Source organism: Urocampus carinirostris, chromosome 4 (assembly GCF_059441175.1).
Source record: "Urocampus carinirostris isolate Australia breed hairy pipefish chromosome 4, RoL_Ucar_1.0, whole genome shotgun sequence".
Lineage (NCBI taxonomy): Eukaryota > Metazoa > Chordata > Actinopteri > Syngnathiformes > Syngnathidae > Urocampus > Urocampus carinirostris.
The window spans coordinates 9,572,090-9,590,265 of NC_142352.1; the positions used below are offsets into that span (position 1 = coordinate 9,572,090).

The 18,176-nt window shown below is 39.6% G+C and overlaps 1 protein-coding gene across 9 annotated transcripts in view; it reads right to left on the minus strand.

Annotated features, from left to right (window-relative positions):
* neo1a (neogenin 1a) overlaps positions 1-18,176 on the minus strand; it is a 267,525-nt gene that overhangs the window by 76,524 nt on the left and 172,825 nt on the right. For all 9 annotated transcript variants that reach the window (XM_088333606.1, XM_088333605.1, XM_088333603.1 and 6 more), the window contains exon 7: positions 16,847-16,967. In XM_088333606.1, coding sequence (XP_088189732.1) covers positions 16,847-16,967 — 121 coding nt within the window. The remainder of the gene's footprint in view (positions 1-16,846; positions 16,968-18,176) is intronic.

An 18,176-nucleotide genomic window follows, 5' to 3' on the forward strand; every position in this document is an offset into this window, starting at 1 on the left:
AAGTGACACAATCTGCTTCTGGTATTTTCCAGTGGTGCCTTAAAGATTGGAAACAAATAAATTCTAATAGCCCATGACTGAGAATGTCTGAAGGAAATAGTTTTCTATTTGTAGCCATATAGTGGTGGGGCTCAAACTAATATTTTTTACAAAGCCCGAATATCTGACAGCATAATCCAAGTACTCCTTGAAAAGGTCTGAGTGTAGATAAGACAGTCAGTCAGGCTCGGACTAAATGAAAGCATTCATATCTGCTAAAAGCACACACAGGACTGCCAATAACGAAAGACCAATAAGGCTGAAAATAGCAGATCATGCCAGGCTCTTACAAAAAATTTTTTTTCCATTCACATTCAAAATTGTCTTTCATAATTGTTACTACAGTAATCCTTTGCTGTATCACGGTCTACTTATTGCGTTTTTTCTACTTTGCAGATTTTCAACATGAACATGTTTTGCACCACACAACACACAGTAAATGCTGTCACGGGGACGGAGAGCTAGGTGAGTGTGTTGGGTGGGTGTGATTGTCTGTGTGTGAGACTGTTATAGGCTGCTGTATGCTGTGAGTCAAACAGCAGGGTTCGGCGGGCGCACAAGTCGATGTGTCCACCCACCCAAAACACACTGTGATGCAACAGCTTGTTTTTTAGCAGCTCGTAATCAGTTACAGTATATTGGACTCTAAGGTAAGTTGGGAGAACGCCAAGAAATGCTGATCACCAGCAGGTGCTCCGTTGATTGTTATCTGGTCCGAGAAGAGACTGAAGCTACGTCATGAGAGAAAGCAGTGGCGGTGCTGCAGGTGCTATGACTAGGCTGCGTGACAAGGCACCTCCGTCGAGCCTAACGCAAGATCCATTACCCATGAAATGGATGACTTGGAGCTACCACTTGTGAAAAACCGCTACATATGTGACCCGGGTATTTCAATCATCATGAGACCTGGCTCAATCCATGGATCCCCAATGCTAACGTGCATCTAGCCAGCTGCTCTCTTTATTGCTTTCTGAAACTGTAAGAAGCCCTTCAAAGATGTTGCACTATTGCATTACGACAATAAAGTCAAGCCAAGTCATGTTTATTTGTATAGCCCTTAATCACAAAGTCTAAAATGGCTGCACAGACCACAGATTATTGCAAACCACAGTCTATATTGACACCATCTCCTGATCTAAAACCTACATGAGGGCAAGGAAAACTCAAAAACCTCAACATGAGGAAAATGAAGAAACTTTGAGAAGGGACTGCACAAGAGGCAATCCTCTGGATGACCAAGGATGTATAAGCTGCAACGGATGTTGCAATAACAAATAATACACAGATATTGTCAACTTAAAATACAGGTTATTCATATGCGATGGAAAAAAAGTGTGTTTTAAGCTTAGATTTAAACATTTCCACTGAGGTTGAAGATCTCAGGGGGAAGAGCATTCCACAGCACCGGGTCCCGAATGGAAAACGCTCTCGAACCTGCGGTTCTCTTCTTGGCTCTTGGAATCACAAGTAGACCAGCATTTTAAGAGCGAAGGCTCTTGACCGGAGCATAGAGGGAAATTAAATCTTAAAGAAATGAGGGAGCAAGTCCATGCATGATTTTGTATACTTCCACTAGAACCTTGAAATCACATCTTAAGCTAACATGGAGCCAATGCAGTTTAGCTAAAATCGGGGTCATGTGATCAAACTTTCTTATCTTAGTTAAAACCCTCGCTGCAGCATTTTTTACCAGCAGAAAGCTCTTGATTTTGGACTTCGGGAGACCGGAGAGTAGTGCATTACAGTAATCAAGACGGGAAGTAACAAACGCATGAATTATAATCTCCGCATCCGACTGAAACAGCATAGGGCGAATTTCAGCAATGTTGCGAAGATGGAAAAAAAGCTGTTCTAGAAATATCCTTAACATGTGTTTGTAAGGACAGATTTGAGTCAAATATGACACCTAAATTTTTGACTGACTCACTTTGGGTGATATTACGTCAACTGCAATTCTGTGTCCTGTGTTCTTATTGGTAGATCTTTAGTTGTTATCTTGTAACATTTGTATATATCATGGAACTGGATGGTGGTTGGATCCCTTAACCAATAGGGTCGTAGGGTCACAATTTCCTGTGGTGTGTCTTGGGCAAGTACAGCATTGTGACGCCCATAAATGCTTCTACTTCGCGGACTACTGGACTATCACAGGCTTTTTTGGGAATGCAACCTCTGCGAAAAACAAGGGATCACTAAACATTGTTCAAAGCAGCAATTAAACCAGCTGTCTTTCTGAAATACAGCAGCTGCCCTTCAACGTAGCTAAAGGGAGGACTGAAAGGAAATCAGGATGTTAAACATGTTTGTATAAGACCCCTAGAATTTACTCTAGGGTAAAATGGTTTCTAAAAAAAAATGATAGCCAATGTCCCCCCTAAGCTAAACAGAGGGCTGTGTGTGTTTGGCTCTGTGTGTTTAGAATTCCATTTAGAACAAAACCCTGGAGATGGTGCGAACATAATTAATCATGAATAAACACAGTACAATTTTCCACGAGCACAGTCATGTACGTGACTGATTTCTTTTCTCACGTCAAGCTGCCACATAAGATCACCCGCTGAAACACGCAACCTCACACTGGCTCTCTTTGGGCATGTAAATGAAGATGTACAGATATGGTAAACAATGGAAATACCACAGGCTGACTGCGAGGAAAAACCTAGGTCCCTTGGGCTCCTCTTTCATGCACATCAAAACAGCCAATGATGCTCCACATCTCCAGAGCTTCTCACCCGAACAGCGAAGGTAGGCAAATGTTTTCTACTTGGAGACATACATGTGAAGAGAAGACTGTTATACAGCCCATTTTCTCAACAATAAACATGATGTTGTTGTGTGATTTCTTTATGGAGTTTTGTTTCCATGTTTGATAGCAATTCTTTTTTTTTCCCATGACAGTAGCTCACCAAATATAAAGTGGGACTGTACAAGGATAGGGCAGCATGGTGGAGCAGTGGTTAGCGGTGTGCGGCACAGTTCTGAGGTCATGGGATCGAACCTCTTGTGTGAAGTTTGCCTGTTCTCCCTGTGCTTGCGTGGGTTTTCTCCGGGCACTCAGTTTTCCTCCCACAATCCAAAAACATGCGTTTCAGGTTGATTGGCCGTTTCAGATTGTCCCTAGGTGTGAATGAGCGAGCGAATGGTCTGTCCCTGTGTGCCTTGCGACTGGCTGGCAACCAGTTCAGGGTGTCCCTTGCCCACTGCTCAAAGATAGCTAGGATGGGCTCCAACACCCCCGCGACCCTACTGAGGATAAGCGGTGCAGATAATGGATAGATTGATGTACAAGGATAAAGGTTAACTAAAAAAAGTGCTTCGAAACAACTCCAAACTGTACATGTGAATTTGTACTCATGTCTTTTTAAATTATGTAAATATGAAAACATTTCCAACTAAAATGTACATACTTTGGCATTAAGCTGCCTAACACCTCTGCGAATACGTAATTATGCCGGGCAAAAAACTAAGGCAGGCAGGGGCAGGCAATTATATCTGTTTATCTGCAGATTAGCCAATGAATCTGATAAACAAAAAACGTTTTTAAATCCTTCAAAAGAGCATTGATCACAATTAAAATATATAGTTATAACTAAATGAACTCATTTAGTGCCAGATGGTCTTCTCAAACAGGAAATTTGCCCATTTTTACCGTGCCGACTCATTTTTGAAGGCTTAGATAAAATTTAGCCCCATAGCAATATAGACATAAAAGCTGGCTAAAACAAAAAACACAGAAATTAAAAATAACTGTACCTTTACAATTTTAGCTTATGGAAAATGGGAGTTATTATGGGGTCAGGAAGGGATTCTGCTAAAAGGAAACACAAAAGTTGTGGTGGCTCCGCCTGCAAAGGTCTTACCCTTAGGGAAGGGTGTAAAGAGAAAATAGTGAGCTACCTAAATTAGCGTGACCAGGGGACTAAGCATGTCAGTTTGGATGTTAGAGGACTATTTTCTATAGTCATAAGGGCAAGTATTGAAAAAAGTAAAAAAACAAGCTGCAATCAGGCATACATGGCCATGCTTAAGGCCTTTAAAATAAGACTGACCTTCAAAAAAACACAAATATCTGAGGCTATTTCAGTGCATATTTTCCTCATTCCAGGGTAAAACAACAGTAAAGGGGGGAACTGTAACATTTCCATTAGCTGTTTCTGAATAAAGGAACGCTATTTACCGCACTTGAACTCACACAGCACATTGGAAAGTTTAGTGGGGAAAACAGACGCTTTAAACCAACAAATTTTTACACAACGTAAGCGGGATTTGTGAACAACAACCACATGAGAGAGCGCATTTAATGTGAGCTCATGACAACTATTTGGTAGCAGATGACTTCGTCCCTGAAAAACCTAGGATGTGAGGCCTGCACACAGCCCAAAGAGGGATGCAAATTTTACTCCAGCTTCAATAAAATGTCTTTTCAGAATAAGTATTAAATAACAACTAAACAGCAGTACGGCGGCGCAGTGGTTAGCACGTGTGCGGCACAGCTCTCAGGTCACGGGTTCAAATCCAGCTACCTGTGCGGAGTTTGCATGTTCTCCACGTGCTTGCCTGCCCGCGACCCTACTGAGGATAAGCGGTGCAGATAATGGATGGATAATGGATAACAACTAAACACAATCAACAAACAAGAGCTTAAAAATGTCATCAAATTCAAATATATTGGAGATGTCATATGAGAAGAGGGGTCATAACCAGAAATCAGGATCAGGATGGCCAGGATAGCTCAAACCACGGCCGAAATTGCCAGATTCAAACCCACCTGAAGGGACAAAAAATGAGCAGTGAAATCAAAGATAATACTCATGCAAGCGCTGGTTACCTCCATCTTCCTCTACACTTGCGACATGGACTCTTACAGCAAGACTGGAAAGGAAAATCCAGCCCATGGAGATGCAAAACTTCTCAGCATTAACTACATACCCCATCTGACATGTGAAACATTGCGCAACATCAGAGGGCATATTGGCAGGGTTGGGTAGGGTTACTTTAACTTGATTACTTTCAATTACTTTTGGATTACTCCAATACCGAATATGCTAATAAAAGACAAAAGAAACTAAATATGAATAAAATTGACTCACAACACGTGGTAAGCTTTCTCTCCTGGCTTTGATCTCTGGCAAAACTAACATAAAATGCAACAGAAACAAAATGAAAATAAATCCAAACAGCTTGCCAACATCATTTTTGCCGTTCCATGTGTTCCGTTACTCCCCAAGCCTGCACAAAATTTAGTCATTTTATTAATATTTAGTTTCTTTTGTCTTTCATTAGCATATTTTGTATTGGAGTAATCCAAAAGTAATTGAAAGTAATCAAGTTAAAGTAAGCCTACCCAACCCTGCATATTGGACACTACGAAGCACTGTTGTCAACTGTGCACAAATAGTCACGTCTCGGGACTGATAAGATAATTCTCCAGGGCACAGTCAAAGAGGGCATTTTGCCACCCACTGTCCTCTGAGATTGGCATTGCAGTTGCTGAGCGTTCATGTAAAAACAACCTCAGGTCTGCATAGACACAATACATGACCAATACCGTGTAGAGTTCCACGGAATATATTGTAGAGAAAATGTCAATTTGATAAGGGAGCTAAATTAATTTGCATTTACACTATCAGGTTGTCTGGATCACAAGTTGCAGCTATTTAGCCTCGGCAAAGTGGAAGCAGTGACCTCATCTTTTGTTCCACTAAAGTTCTCCGGTGGGTATTATTGATTGACCTTTAAAGTTTTTAAACTAGTTAATGAATGCCAGTAAGCACAAAAAGAACAATTAATGTCCTTCTGCTTATCTAGTGCAATAAGTGAAACTCCCAGAATTGCATTTCGATAACAGGTGCAGGCAAAGGTGTGGCTCCCAATTAGGGGTGTCCCAATCCCGTATTGACATTGGTTCAATATTGTACAACCAAACAACAGGGTCTGGTAGGGTTACTTTAACTGGATGACTTTCAATTACTTTTGGATTACTCCAATACCAAATATGCTAATAAAAGACAAAAGAAACTAAATATGAATAAAATGATGACTCACAACACATGGTAAGCTTTCTCTCCTGGCTTTGATCTCTTTGATCTACGGCAAAACTAACATAAAATGCGACAGAAACAAAATGAAAATAAACCCAAACAGCTTGCCGACATCATTTTTGGCGTTCCATGTATTCCGTTACTCCCCAAGCCTGCACAAAATTTAGTAATTTTATTCATATTTAGTTTCTTTTGTCTTTTATTAGCATATTTGGTATTGGAGTAATCCAAAAGAAATTGAAAGTAGTCCAGTTAAAGTAACCCTACCCAACCCTGCCAAACAATAAATACGCAATCGGAACTAATGTGAAAGCATCAAAAAGCTCCAATGATGGGGTTTATATACAAGTTGTTCGAGTTTCCATTCATACTCTTTTCCTTCTCTTCAGTGTCTGGAAACTGCGTCCAGGGACAATAACTTTGCTGTAAGAGGGATTCTCTTTTTGCTTTGGCTATGGATGTCTGTAATTCAAGGGAAGCAGGGTTAAAAACACTAGGAGCACGGTGGAGCAGTGGTTAGCGCGTGTGCAGCACAGTTCTGAGGTCATGAGATCGAACCTTCTTGTGTGGAGTTTGCATGTTGTCCCCGTGCTTAGGTGGGTTTCCTCCGGGCACTTCGGTTTCCTTCCATATTTCAAAAACACGCATGTCAGGTTAATTGGCCTGTCCAAATTGTCCTTAGGTGTGAATAAGCGAGAGAGTTCTCCGTCTCTGTTTGCCCTGCAACTGGCTGGCAACAGTTCAGAGTATCCCCTGCCCACTGCCCGAAGATAGCTCCAGCACCCTCGCGACCCTACTGAGGATAAGCGGTGCAGATAATAATGTTAACATTAATCAACACGAGGAACAACAGTCTAAAACAATGTTGTTCCCAATCCAACTCAAGTCAAGTCACATGTTTTAGCCTTTAATCACAAAACATCTCAAAGGACTGCACAAACTATCATTACACCAATCCCTGATCAGAGACCTACATGAGGGCAAGAGAAAATTCAAATAAACTTAAACATGAGGAAAAGTAAGGAACCTTGAGAAAGATTCACACAATTAAAGATGCAAAATTTTAGATAAATAAATACAAGGACTATGAGAGACAATCTTGGCCCAAACCCAAACGTAATGATTGACATTTTAGGTCCGACCTGACCCGAATTTTGAGCCGGGCTTGTGCCTAAGATCTCAGCTTTACCCTGCACTAAACAAAATGTCCGTCACACTATGAAGGCCTTGACACTCACAGACGCAGCAGCTGTGACGGTAAGCGAGCATATTGTTATGTCCCACTAGAGCCTGACATGTTTCATGCAGCCCTGCATTCATGCCGGTGTTGTATTCACACGTTTGATGCCATCTGACCGCTATGTGCTACGCCGGCATGTTCACGAGTTGGCAGAACTGTGCGCTACGTTTGCCTCCTGCTTGCCCGACTTTGACCCTGCTGGCAGATGATGAAGAGCAAGGTATTCCTAAAGGAGGCTTGAGCTTTTTTTCAGGGCCAGTGAAGATGGAGGGAAGTATCTCTAAGCAGCCCATTATAAAGTCTTGATTTGGGCTGGGAATAAGGCCGGTTAGCAAAGGCAATGGGACGCTTACCCATCTGCTACCTGTACAAGTGCCTTTGAAAAGTAGTTTAAAGTTTTGTATCTGAAATCTGCACGACTTTGCTTATTGTAATATTTTATGTTGCATAAGATTACAGTCAGTCCTCCATTACAATCTCAAGCAAAATAGTAATTCCTTTCTGTATCGGGGTTTAGCTATTTTGTGTTCTGCATTTGGATTGGCTAAATAGTTGCCCCGCCACCTTTCTTTGGTTGTCTGCCTGCGTGCGTGGCAATGAACATATACGTAATTAGCTTGAGGAACATACATTATATATGTAATATGTAAATATTTTTCATTTTCAGGGTTCTCTAAAAAAACAAAAAATTCCCTAAAAGGCAGTTGAATATGCTTTCTATCGGCAACAAAGTTGGACAACTCAACCCACTAAACCAGCTCTACAAAACCTCCGGGTCTTTGGCGCTCCCAAGTCGCTCATTGGCGCTACAAAACTGATTGATAATGGGAAAATACATGGTAGGAAAAAACAGGACAGATTTTTAACACTTTCCAATGAATATTCATCGATACATTATGTGTTTCTTTTCTTATAAGGCTTGTACAAGGCTTTTAATTTTTTGGTCTAATATATTTAAGCTAGCCAACTGGAAGGTAGATGCAGTTTTCAATAACGTCCACATTATGGCATCAAAGCATCAGGTCAAGTAAAAGTGGAGCATTTCCTTTATACATTGGTGCAATAAAACAGTAATATTATTTTTAAATTATAATTTGACAGTACAGAAGAAATTTGTAAAAAAAAAAAAAAAAAAAAGTACTTTTGTTTGTGAAACAAATACTTGAGCCTGTAAATTTGCTTTGTACTGCATTTTTGTCCATCGCGGGACATTTTTAGAACGTAACCCCCATAAAAAATGAGGGCTTACTGTACATTATAATTAAAAAAGAAGATGCAACACTACAGTGAACCACTGCTAAGTATAATTGCAATTACAAAAGTAGAATATTACTTGCAGCTATGTGTGCTTACAGGGGCCAGCGGGAAAGATCACATTGCAGTTTTAAAATCTCTGCACTGTTGTAGATGTCAGGATCGATTTTAAGATGCGTTTACTGTTTTTTTGACGGTTTTCTGACCATTTTATCCATCTGATCTATTTTTTTTTTTTTAAATCAGTGCTCGCGGTCCTTGAGGTCCTCTAGCAGATATCTGTTAATTGTTCATAGGTTGGAATGGTCTGCCGGAGGAAATCAGGTCTGCGGGGACCCTTGATACAGTTTTTGATTTTTGGGGGTCCACTCTGGCTCTTTCAGCATTGCGTGTTGCCGACACCTGGGTTAAGGTTTTGATTGAAGCTACAGTTAGGTTAAGGGTTGGAGTTAGGCTGGTGACCGGAATGTTATATGGAGCTAGGGTTGGATTTAAATTTGGAGATAGATGCTTGGAAAAAATCTGAAGTGAGAGTTATGGCCCTAAAGTTGGATTTTCAAGTATTTTGAGTTTGAAATAACTGTGGAATGTGATGTGGGGATGATCTATCTATCTATCTATCTATCTTTTTATCTATCTATCTATCTATCTATCTATCTATCTATCTATCTATCTAACTCACCAATTGAAGCCTTTTTTGACCTTCAAGCATTCCACATTCCACTGACTTGGAAGATTATATCACCCAAAATGAAGTGTATTACTGTCAGTTATCCAATAAACCAAGACAAAAGAGCTTGCAGTATTTCTTTGTCACAGCATGACGCTGCTATACTTTGTAAACAGAGTAATAGAAGAAGTCACAAGAAGTGGCAGTAATGGGCCCCATTTCACTGCGGCCAGCTCGTACCTCAGACGGGATGCGAGTCCAGGGATTTTTTGTTAGTTGTCATGACTGATAGTGGGAGACTGATATGATGCAAACAGCACAAGTAGAACGCAAGATGAAGTGACTTGTAAGCTATCTTTATTTAAAACATCTACATCCTTAACCACCGGATCAGGGACCGATTTTTTTAAATGCATCATGTCTCATGGACGGTTCCTCATTTTGCTCCATCCATCTCAATGTAATAAGCACGGAGCAGATGCATCTCAAGAGCTTGAGTGCTTTGAGCTAAATGCACCAAACCAAATTGTGTGCTAATAATAATAATAATAATAATTTCCTTGTATTGTCATTCTGTGTAACAATGTACACAGAACGAAATGTCGATTGCACCTGACCCGTTGTAGCGAGCCGATGCAGCCGCAGCCAACAGAGGGCGCCGCCGACCACTTTTTAACTAGCTAGTGTCAAGCAGACAAAATGTCAAAGAATACTTTAGTGAAGATGTTGGGTTAAGAGACAGAAGGGAAGTTGAAAAATAAAGAACCAATGGATGAATATTTCAAGGAAACGCAAGTCCTGGCCAAAGTAAGGGGAAATAGTCTCCATTCAAGTACAATTTGTTGAAAAATGTTCTCTCTGAAGTATAAACACTATTTTTAAGATCCTCTGAAAAAAAATACAGATTTTGCCAGGCAAGTATGCTGATGGTAAAAAAACATTATTTATTTGCCAATTCTTTTTTTTTAAAAACAATAAAATAATAATTCAAATGGGCAAAATAATCTCATTTGATGGATGACAGTCCAAAGAAATTGTCTTATCCAAGTAAAAAAAATCTACCAATATATTTAACAATGGTCATTTATTTCATGTTATATTAGAAAAAAAGGATAACAATAGAGTCCAATTGGAAAAAAATAATTATCATTTAAAGATATATTCTTCTCATTTTAACTAAAAATATTTATAAAAAAATTACCGGAGAAGTATTCTTATTTTACCTAAAATTTTAATAAAAATGGTATAAAAAAACATACAATTATAAAAAAAGAATATATTACTTAAAAGGAGAAAACAATTCTGCCAATAGCTTAAGCACACAAAGAAGTCTGTCAATATATCTAACACCGTTCATTTATTTCATATTTGACAACAGAAAAGGGTAACAATAAAGTAAAATAAGAAATAATAATTCTCGTTTTTTAAATCTAAATTTTAACCAATTATTTGGTACAAAGCAATTGAGTATTTCCTTTTTGTACCTAAAATATCAATAAAAAAGGTATTAAAAATAAAAAAGAAACCATAAAATGTAAGTATAAGACAATATAATGCTTGAAATGAGGAAAGGTTTCTGCCAATAGGGTACACATGTAAAAATCCGACAATATATTTAACAATGCTCCTTCATTTCATATTTTACTGGCTAAATAAGTAAAATTCGGGTAAATTTAGAAAAAATATGCTCAAAAATGTTTTCTTATTTTATCCCCCAAAAAAGAAAAAATATGACCAATTATGTACATGTTATTTTACCGGGGATTTAAATAAAAAATGTGAAAAGAATAGTAGTCCATAAAATGTAAGTATAAGAAAATCAAATATCACTTAAAATGAAGAAAATGTTCTTCCAATAGGGTAAGCATGTATTTTTTCCAGTCTAAGAGCAGACACACTTAAGTGATGAATTTTAAGTCCCAGCTCTGTTTTTAAATCAGGAAAACAATGCACATGCAGTATTCCACTATTATTATCTATCAAAAGCCTAGCCTGCACAAATGCTGAATGTGTGTCTCAGGATTAGATTTCCACAAAGTAAGCAAAAATCAACAGCAAAACATGGCTGTGAAGTATAATGCAGTAAGTACCATTGGATCAGACTTAGATTTTGTACCATCTGTGGAAATCATTTTAATGACTGCTTTGTCGACCTCAAAGTTGGAAAAACATGACCAATGTCCTCGCCAAGATGACAACTGCTAGGATATCTGGCAAAAACACATTAAGAAATGTGCCGAGGCCAGAAGAGTTTGCAAACGACTGCAATAAATCAGATGTAACAAGAGGCCCTTGAATCGCAGCAGATGCAGAAACTTCCCATCATATTTCTGATGGGTAAAGTCCTCAGACATTATTAACTATTCTATCTATCTATCTACCTTGGTCATATCCCTCAAGAGGGGTGACTGACAGGAAGACAAACACGTATACAAAAAATAAGGAAAAGAAAAGAAGGAATAAGTAGTAAAAACACACAAAAATTGACCATGGCCACCCCAAATGCCCAAACACCCAAACAAGTTAAGCACCTCGGCACCCAGTTGGTCATGCGTTTGTCCCTCCAGATGAAACGGGACATAAGAAAGCGGCCATGTCACTCAGGTCAGGGTGACACAACACACTCTTCTCTTCAACATAAGGGCCCGACAGCTTTCACTGGTTTACCCCTGCCGCATCATTGAGGTGCCCTGCCCATCCCTTAGAAAACATCCCACTATTCTTTAACAAAACCTCTCCACTCATTCCTATCACCAACAATAAGAACTAAGAAAAAGGTTAAAAGTTAAACAGAAAATTCTATTTTATTTTTAACATTTTGATTTGGCTCGCGTTCTACAACCATTCCTTTTCTACAGGTATACACGAGCATGGATTCACGCTAAATCACAGTTAATCATTTTATAAAATGTATTTGAAGGCGATAAATAGCAAAAAAATCAAGTGAAACTCATTAAGTTTGGTGTTGCTCAGAAATGTCTGTATTTCTAAAGGAAAATCACCGTTAGGTGTATGACGGCCAATTTCCGGCAAGCAGTATTCTTATAGTACATTGCTAATTGCGTTAGAAGGCTAATGAATGATTAGTAAACCCTTGTGCAATGATGCTAGCACAGCTGAAAACACTTTAGCTGGTTCGAGAAGCTAATCAACTGACCTTCCTTTGAGCTAGTAGAGTCTCTTGAGCATCACATTTGTGGGTGTGTTTAAATGACCAGGAAAAACGAATGTCCGTGTGAAACTCGACAGTCTATTTGTGTTCTAAGAATTGAAGGGTATTCCATGCAAAAAAATTGCCAAGAAACTGAAGCTCTCCAATAACTGTGTGCTACTCCCTTCAGCGAACAGCACTGACAGACTCTAACCAGAGTGGAAAGAGAAGTGGAAGGCACAATCAAGCAGGAGGACAAGTACATTAGAGTTTGAGAAACATAGGCCTTACAGGTCCTCAACTAGCAGCTTTGTTAAATAGTACCTGCAAAACATAAGTGTCAACAGTGAAGAGGCGACTGCGGGTTGCTGGCCTTCAAGGCAAAGTGGAAAAGAAAAGGCCATATCTGAGACTGGTCAACCAAAGGAAGAGATTCTTATGAGCGAAAGAATGAAGACGTAGGGAGTTCATTTCATAAATAAAACGGACTTTCCTTAGAAAACACAAAATTGTCTCGGTGACCCCAAACTTTTGAACAATAGTGTACCAGGCTTCCTGCAGCTGAAGTCAAGACTTTTTAAGACCTTTTTAACGCCTTTTGAAATCAATTTAAGACCAAGTCGACAGAAAAACCACAAATGAAACGCACAGAAAAAAAGAAAGAAAAAAAAAGACTATTTCTTGCACACAATACATGGTGCCTCGTACACACTTATCATTAAATGCCCACTTTCAGTGCATGGTCCAAAGTAAGCGTCTCTGTCTCAGGTTTTGTATTGTGGGCAGACCTAAGACATCTGTTCGACTGAAACCACATCACCGTATTGCTATTTTCGTTATTGTGGTCACGCCATGTTGCCACCAAAGTAAATAAGTGGATTATTTAAAAAGACAATTGATAAATGTTACTCCAAGTTTTTCATGGAAACAAATATAAATCTTACTCATGCGTACATATTTTGAAGACTTTCGAAAATTGGACTTAAGACATTATTAGGCTTTATTTTTAGAATAATGAATTCAACATCTTTTAGAACTGTTCAAGGATCCACGGGAACCCTGAGTACCTTCCTATGCATCTATGAAATATGTTCACAACCTCCAAATGTTGGGAACGTCACCTAAATGTTGTTCACTGTGCAAAAACATGTCAGCGGTGTCTGGTTCCTTAGTATGACTAAAAAAACTGATCACATTACGAGCTTCTTAAAAGAAAACAGTTGGAATATGACTGTGTTACAAGAAAGCATGACTGCTTGATGTGTCGGCCTCTGTAAAACAACATTCCTTGGTCTCCTTAATGTCAATTTTTGGCATCTGGTTGCAGTTTAGTTGACTTATAATTCGCGCACACTCAATGTACAGGATAATTTACAACCCAGACTAACAAACTATTTTAGAAAACCTGCGCAAACAATGCGTTTTTGAATGTTCCATATTTGCTGGAGTCAGAAGTGATTCATTTCCCAAGGTGGACATTGAGGTATGCTCAATATGGCCTAAATTTTTATACTAACACCATAAAGCTAGAGCAGACAACTGATCTTTGTTTATTCCAATCCCCCTCTTGGGTGCACTCACCAGAGATGAATTACACGAATGACTGATTTGTCGAGTTTCTGACGCTGGCTGCTGCTGATTGGTCAGTTTGCATTTAATGTAAAGATAATACAGTAATCTCTCACCGTAACTGTCATGGTTGCCATGGCACCCAATTGGCCGCGCCCGTGTGTGTCACGGTTGCCATGGTGCCCAATTGGAACCGCCCGTGTGGCGACAGCTGCGGCTAGTTGAGAGATTGGCTTTCTGTCCGTATTAAGCTCAGCGCTCTCTTGCTTCCTTTGTCAGCCCGTCAAATAAACTTCTGCCCCACAAGACGTGGGTTCTGGCTCGGTCCTGTTTTCCTGTTGATATTTCCAGTACGGTATTGTTCCCGTTTATTTTTGTCCTGTTTAATTTCGGGTAACAGTTTTGTTTCCGTCTGTTTTTGTCCTGTTTTTATTTTCTCCAGTTTTTGTTCCCATCCAGTTTCTCCTGTTTATTTTCGATATCCTGGTTCGTTATCTATGTCACGCGATCGGGTCCTGATCTTGTTCTGGTTCTTGACAGTAACGCATCAATAAACAACACTCGGAGGAAAATTATAAAAGCGCAAAGAAATGCTGATCACCATCAGATGCTTCACGAATTGTTTGCGGGTCGGGAAGAGATTGAGGCGGCATCAGGAGAGAAGGCAATAGCGGTGCTGTAGGTCCGACCTACAGCTCTAGCTTTGTAACAATCCACCCCTGCCGAGCCTGTATCACACCAAAAGCAGATCAATTACCTATTAAACGGATGGCCCGGAGCTATAATTGGTGGGAAACAATTTGTGACCCATGTATATTAATTATCATGGAGAACAGGCTCAACCAGAGGATCCCTGATGCTAGCGTGCTCATTTATTATATCGCTTTCTTACACTGAAAGGTATTGCATAATAGACCATTCATTCATTCGACTGCAATTCTGTTTTTACTTAGAAATTTATGATTTTGTTACAGTCGTATGTATTATTTGTTAATGATAAAATGACAATGAAAGGAAATGATCTGCATTTATATAGCGCTTTTCAAGTCAATGACTTCCCAAAGCACTTTACAGTGTGCTTCACATTTCCCAATAGCGGCCTTGTATTGCAGCCATGTAAGACGCTAACCTGCTTATTGGGGGTATTAGGGGTTCAGTGTCTTACCCAAGGACACTTCGACATGTAACGCGGACAAGCCGGGATTTGAACTGGGTTCCCTTGATCCCAAGATGAGCGCTCTGCCTCCTGAGCTACTGCCGCCCCCCATGATAATAAATAAATGTTTCTACTTCGCGAGTTTTAACTATCATGGGGCTTTTTTGGAACGCAACCCTCCAAGGGATCGCTGTCTGCCCTTTTTCAGGTTGTTTATTTATACTTAGCTTTTATCTGGCCCTATGGCTTTGAATGGGGTTGTCATCACAATGCAAATCTGGTTGAATCTTTGGACTATATTTCTGCGATTGTTCAGAGCTAATGACACAAAAACTAATAGAAATAAACATGTTTAGTAACTATTTATTAGCATGAGCCATACATAGTATGAGGATTCAAAACATAACATGTTTGAGCTGTGCAAAACTGCCTTGCCCGTAGCTCTTAGGAATCTCTCAACATTGTATTAGTCAAAAAAAAAACTGACATTAAGTATATATCTCTCAAGAGGGGTGACCGACAGGAAGGCAAACACATGCACGAAAACAAAGAAAAGAAAAAGGAAAAAGTGGCAAAAAACAAAAAAAAATTGACCAGTGGCCAACCGAATTGCCCAAACACCCAAACAAGTTAAGCACCTCGGAACCTAAGTTGGTCATGAAACGGGACACAAGAAAGCAGCCATGTCACTCGGGTCAGGATGACACAACACACTCTTCTGTTCAACAGCAGGGCTCGACAGCTTTCACTGGTTTACCCCTGCCGCATCATACAGGTGCCCTGCCGATCCCTTAGAACGCGTCCAAACATCCCACTATCCTTTTACAACACCTCTCCACTCCTTCCTATCACCAACAAGAGCTCTAGCTTCCACTAGATTTAGACCTCTTTCCTGCAGTGCACTCATAACACCATCCATATATACAGGGATCAGAATGGAGATTTTCATTTTCAGCTGAAATAGCCAGCGTCCAGGAATAAACCAGGGCGGAGCCCCCCCCCCAAAAAAAAACCCTGGGTTTTAGGCAATTTACTTGTCCAAAACCATGCTTATATTTATCGTTTAAGTAACATTTTTAGAAGATTAAAATAATTTGCCCACATAACTGATTTTTTTGTAAATACTGCAAGATAAGTTCAAATGCAGTTCAGTCCCTGCAGCTTGTGCGACAATGCGGCCGATTTTTCTAACGGCCGCCAGGGTGCGCCAGAGCAATAAAGGAAAGAGTGAGACAGTCGGATTTTGAATTTGTTTGCTACGCAAGAGAAAAAGTGAAAAAGTCGGAATGCCTTTGGGGTTCAAAAACAGCGGAAATCCGCGGATCCGCAGAAAATTCTGATCCCTGTATATAGAATATACGCTACACATATAAAAGTGTTAAAATTCAGAAGCTTCCCTTTTATTCTACTTTTCACATTTTGGTTAAATTCGACAGTATGTCTATTATATAATTTGTTCTTATTATTTTCCATTAAAACTACAACTTGTAAATGCAGCGTAAGCTAAAAAAAATATTGGCTTCTCGATGAGCCTTCCAAATATTGCATTAAAAAGCAACAAAATCTGCATGAGGTACTGCTGTTCTTTGTTATCTGAGCAAAACAATCAAATGAGGCCTATCAGGCATCATAATTCAGTTCACTGATGTGCTTAATCAATTTTAGATTTGTCATTTGTCTTCATTAATTTAATCTGCATTAGAGTAAAAGAGGCTGTGGTGCGTACCTTGATCCAAAATGATGAGTTGGGCGCTGGATTGAATGTTTCCTGCATCGTTTTCTGCCAGGCACTGGTAAAAACCCTCGTCAGATTTGACCAATCCAAGAACTTGGAGATCGTGTTCTTTCTATAAAATGGAGCAAACAAGCAAAGAATCGCGTAAAGCACATAATAATAATACAGTGGCCCCTGTACAAAAGAGATACATTTGTTCCCGGATTGAGCTCATATCTAGAACTTCTCCTATCTTGAACAAACTGCCCTCATAAGAAATTACCAAAAATCCAAGTTTCACATTTTCCTGATCATTAGAAACGCATTGAAATAGTACTGAACATAACAGTCCAGTAAAACTGTGATAATAAAATAATTTTAAAGCCCCTAAACAGAATTTCTTACGTTAGCAACAATATTATCTTATAATAATAACAGAAAGAAATGCGCGTGCTACCTTAGACGAGCTAATGCTGGCACTGAGCAGTCTCGAACCATCCCCATTGGTAATTCTCATAAGCTGATTTTCTCTATGTCGGGCAAAATTTTTGCCCAGAGGACATCTCATATCTAAAATTTCTCGTATCTCTAGTAGCTTGTATGTACAGTGGAACCTCGCTAGTTCGCGGTTCCACTTTTGCGGCTTCAGAGCTTTGCGGGTCTAAAAAATATACCTTACCTTCTCAATAAAACCATTTATTGACTTGACGCCATTGAGCGCGAGCTTATGTCAACTGAGGACACGGTTTGGACACTCTTATTGTGAAGAGGAGGGGGAGGCCCTGAAACAATGCTTAGTCATGGTGAGTTACCGCTTCGCTCACCCCCCCTTCTTCAACTCCTCCCACCTCACCCCCTTCTTATGTGGCGCTCAGTTTATCGAGGAAGAACTCGGCGACGCGACGTAAGTATATTCTCTTCAGTCACATTTCATCTCAAGTTTGACTTTATTATACCAAAAGCGAGCGGTTGATTGTACTACCTAAACACGGCTAATCGTGTGTGGTTTTGTGTATTTGTTGTAAAAGCCGTTCAATGCCGCTAGCTAAAGTATGTTGTTTTTGTCAGAAGGTAGCTCTTTCAGTTTCATTAAAATGAACACAGACCATTTTTTTAACTGTTGTTTCCCAAAACGCTTCACAAACACTCATCAAATATCACATTTTCACTGTTTTTATTTTCAATATGTAACCGGTAGTGTTAGCAAGCGAAATAAACTGCGATGGCTGCATGTGGTTGAGAGCGGTTAATACAATCATACTGAATGGTTCGTAGTGGTTTCGCCGCAGTCTTATTCCGTGTAAATTGATTATGTAAGACATGGCTACACTTGTGGGTCATG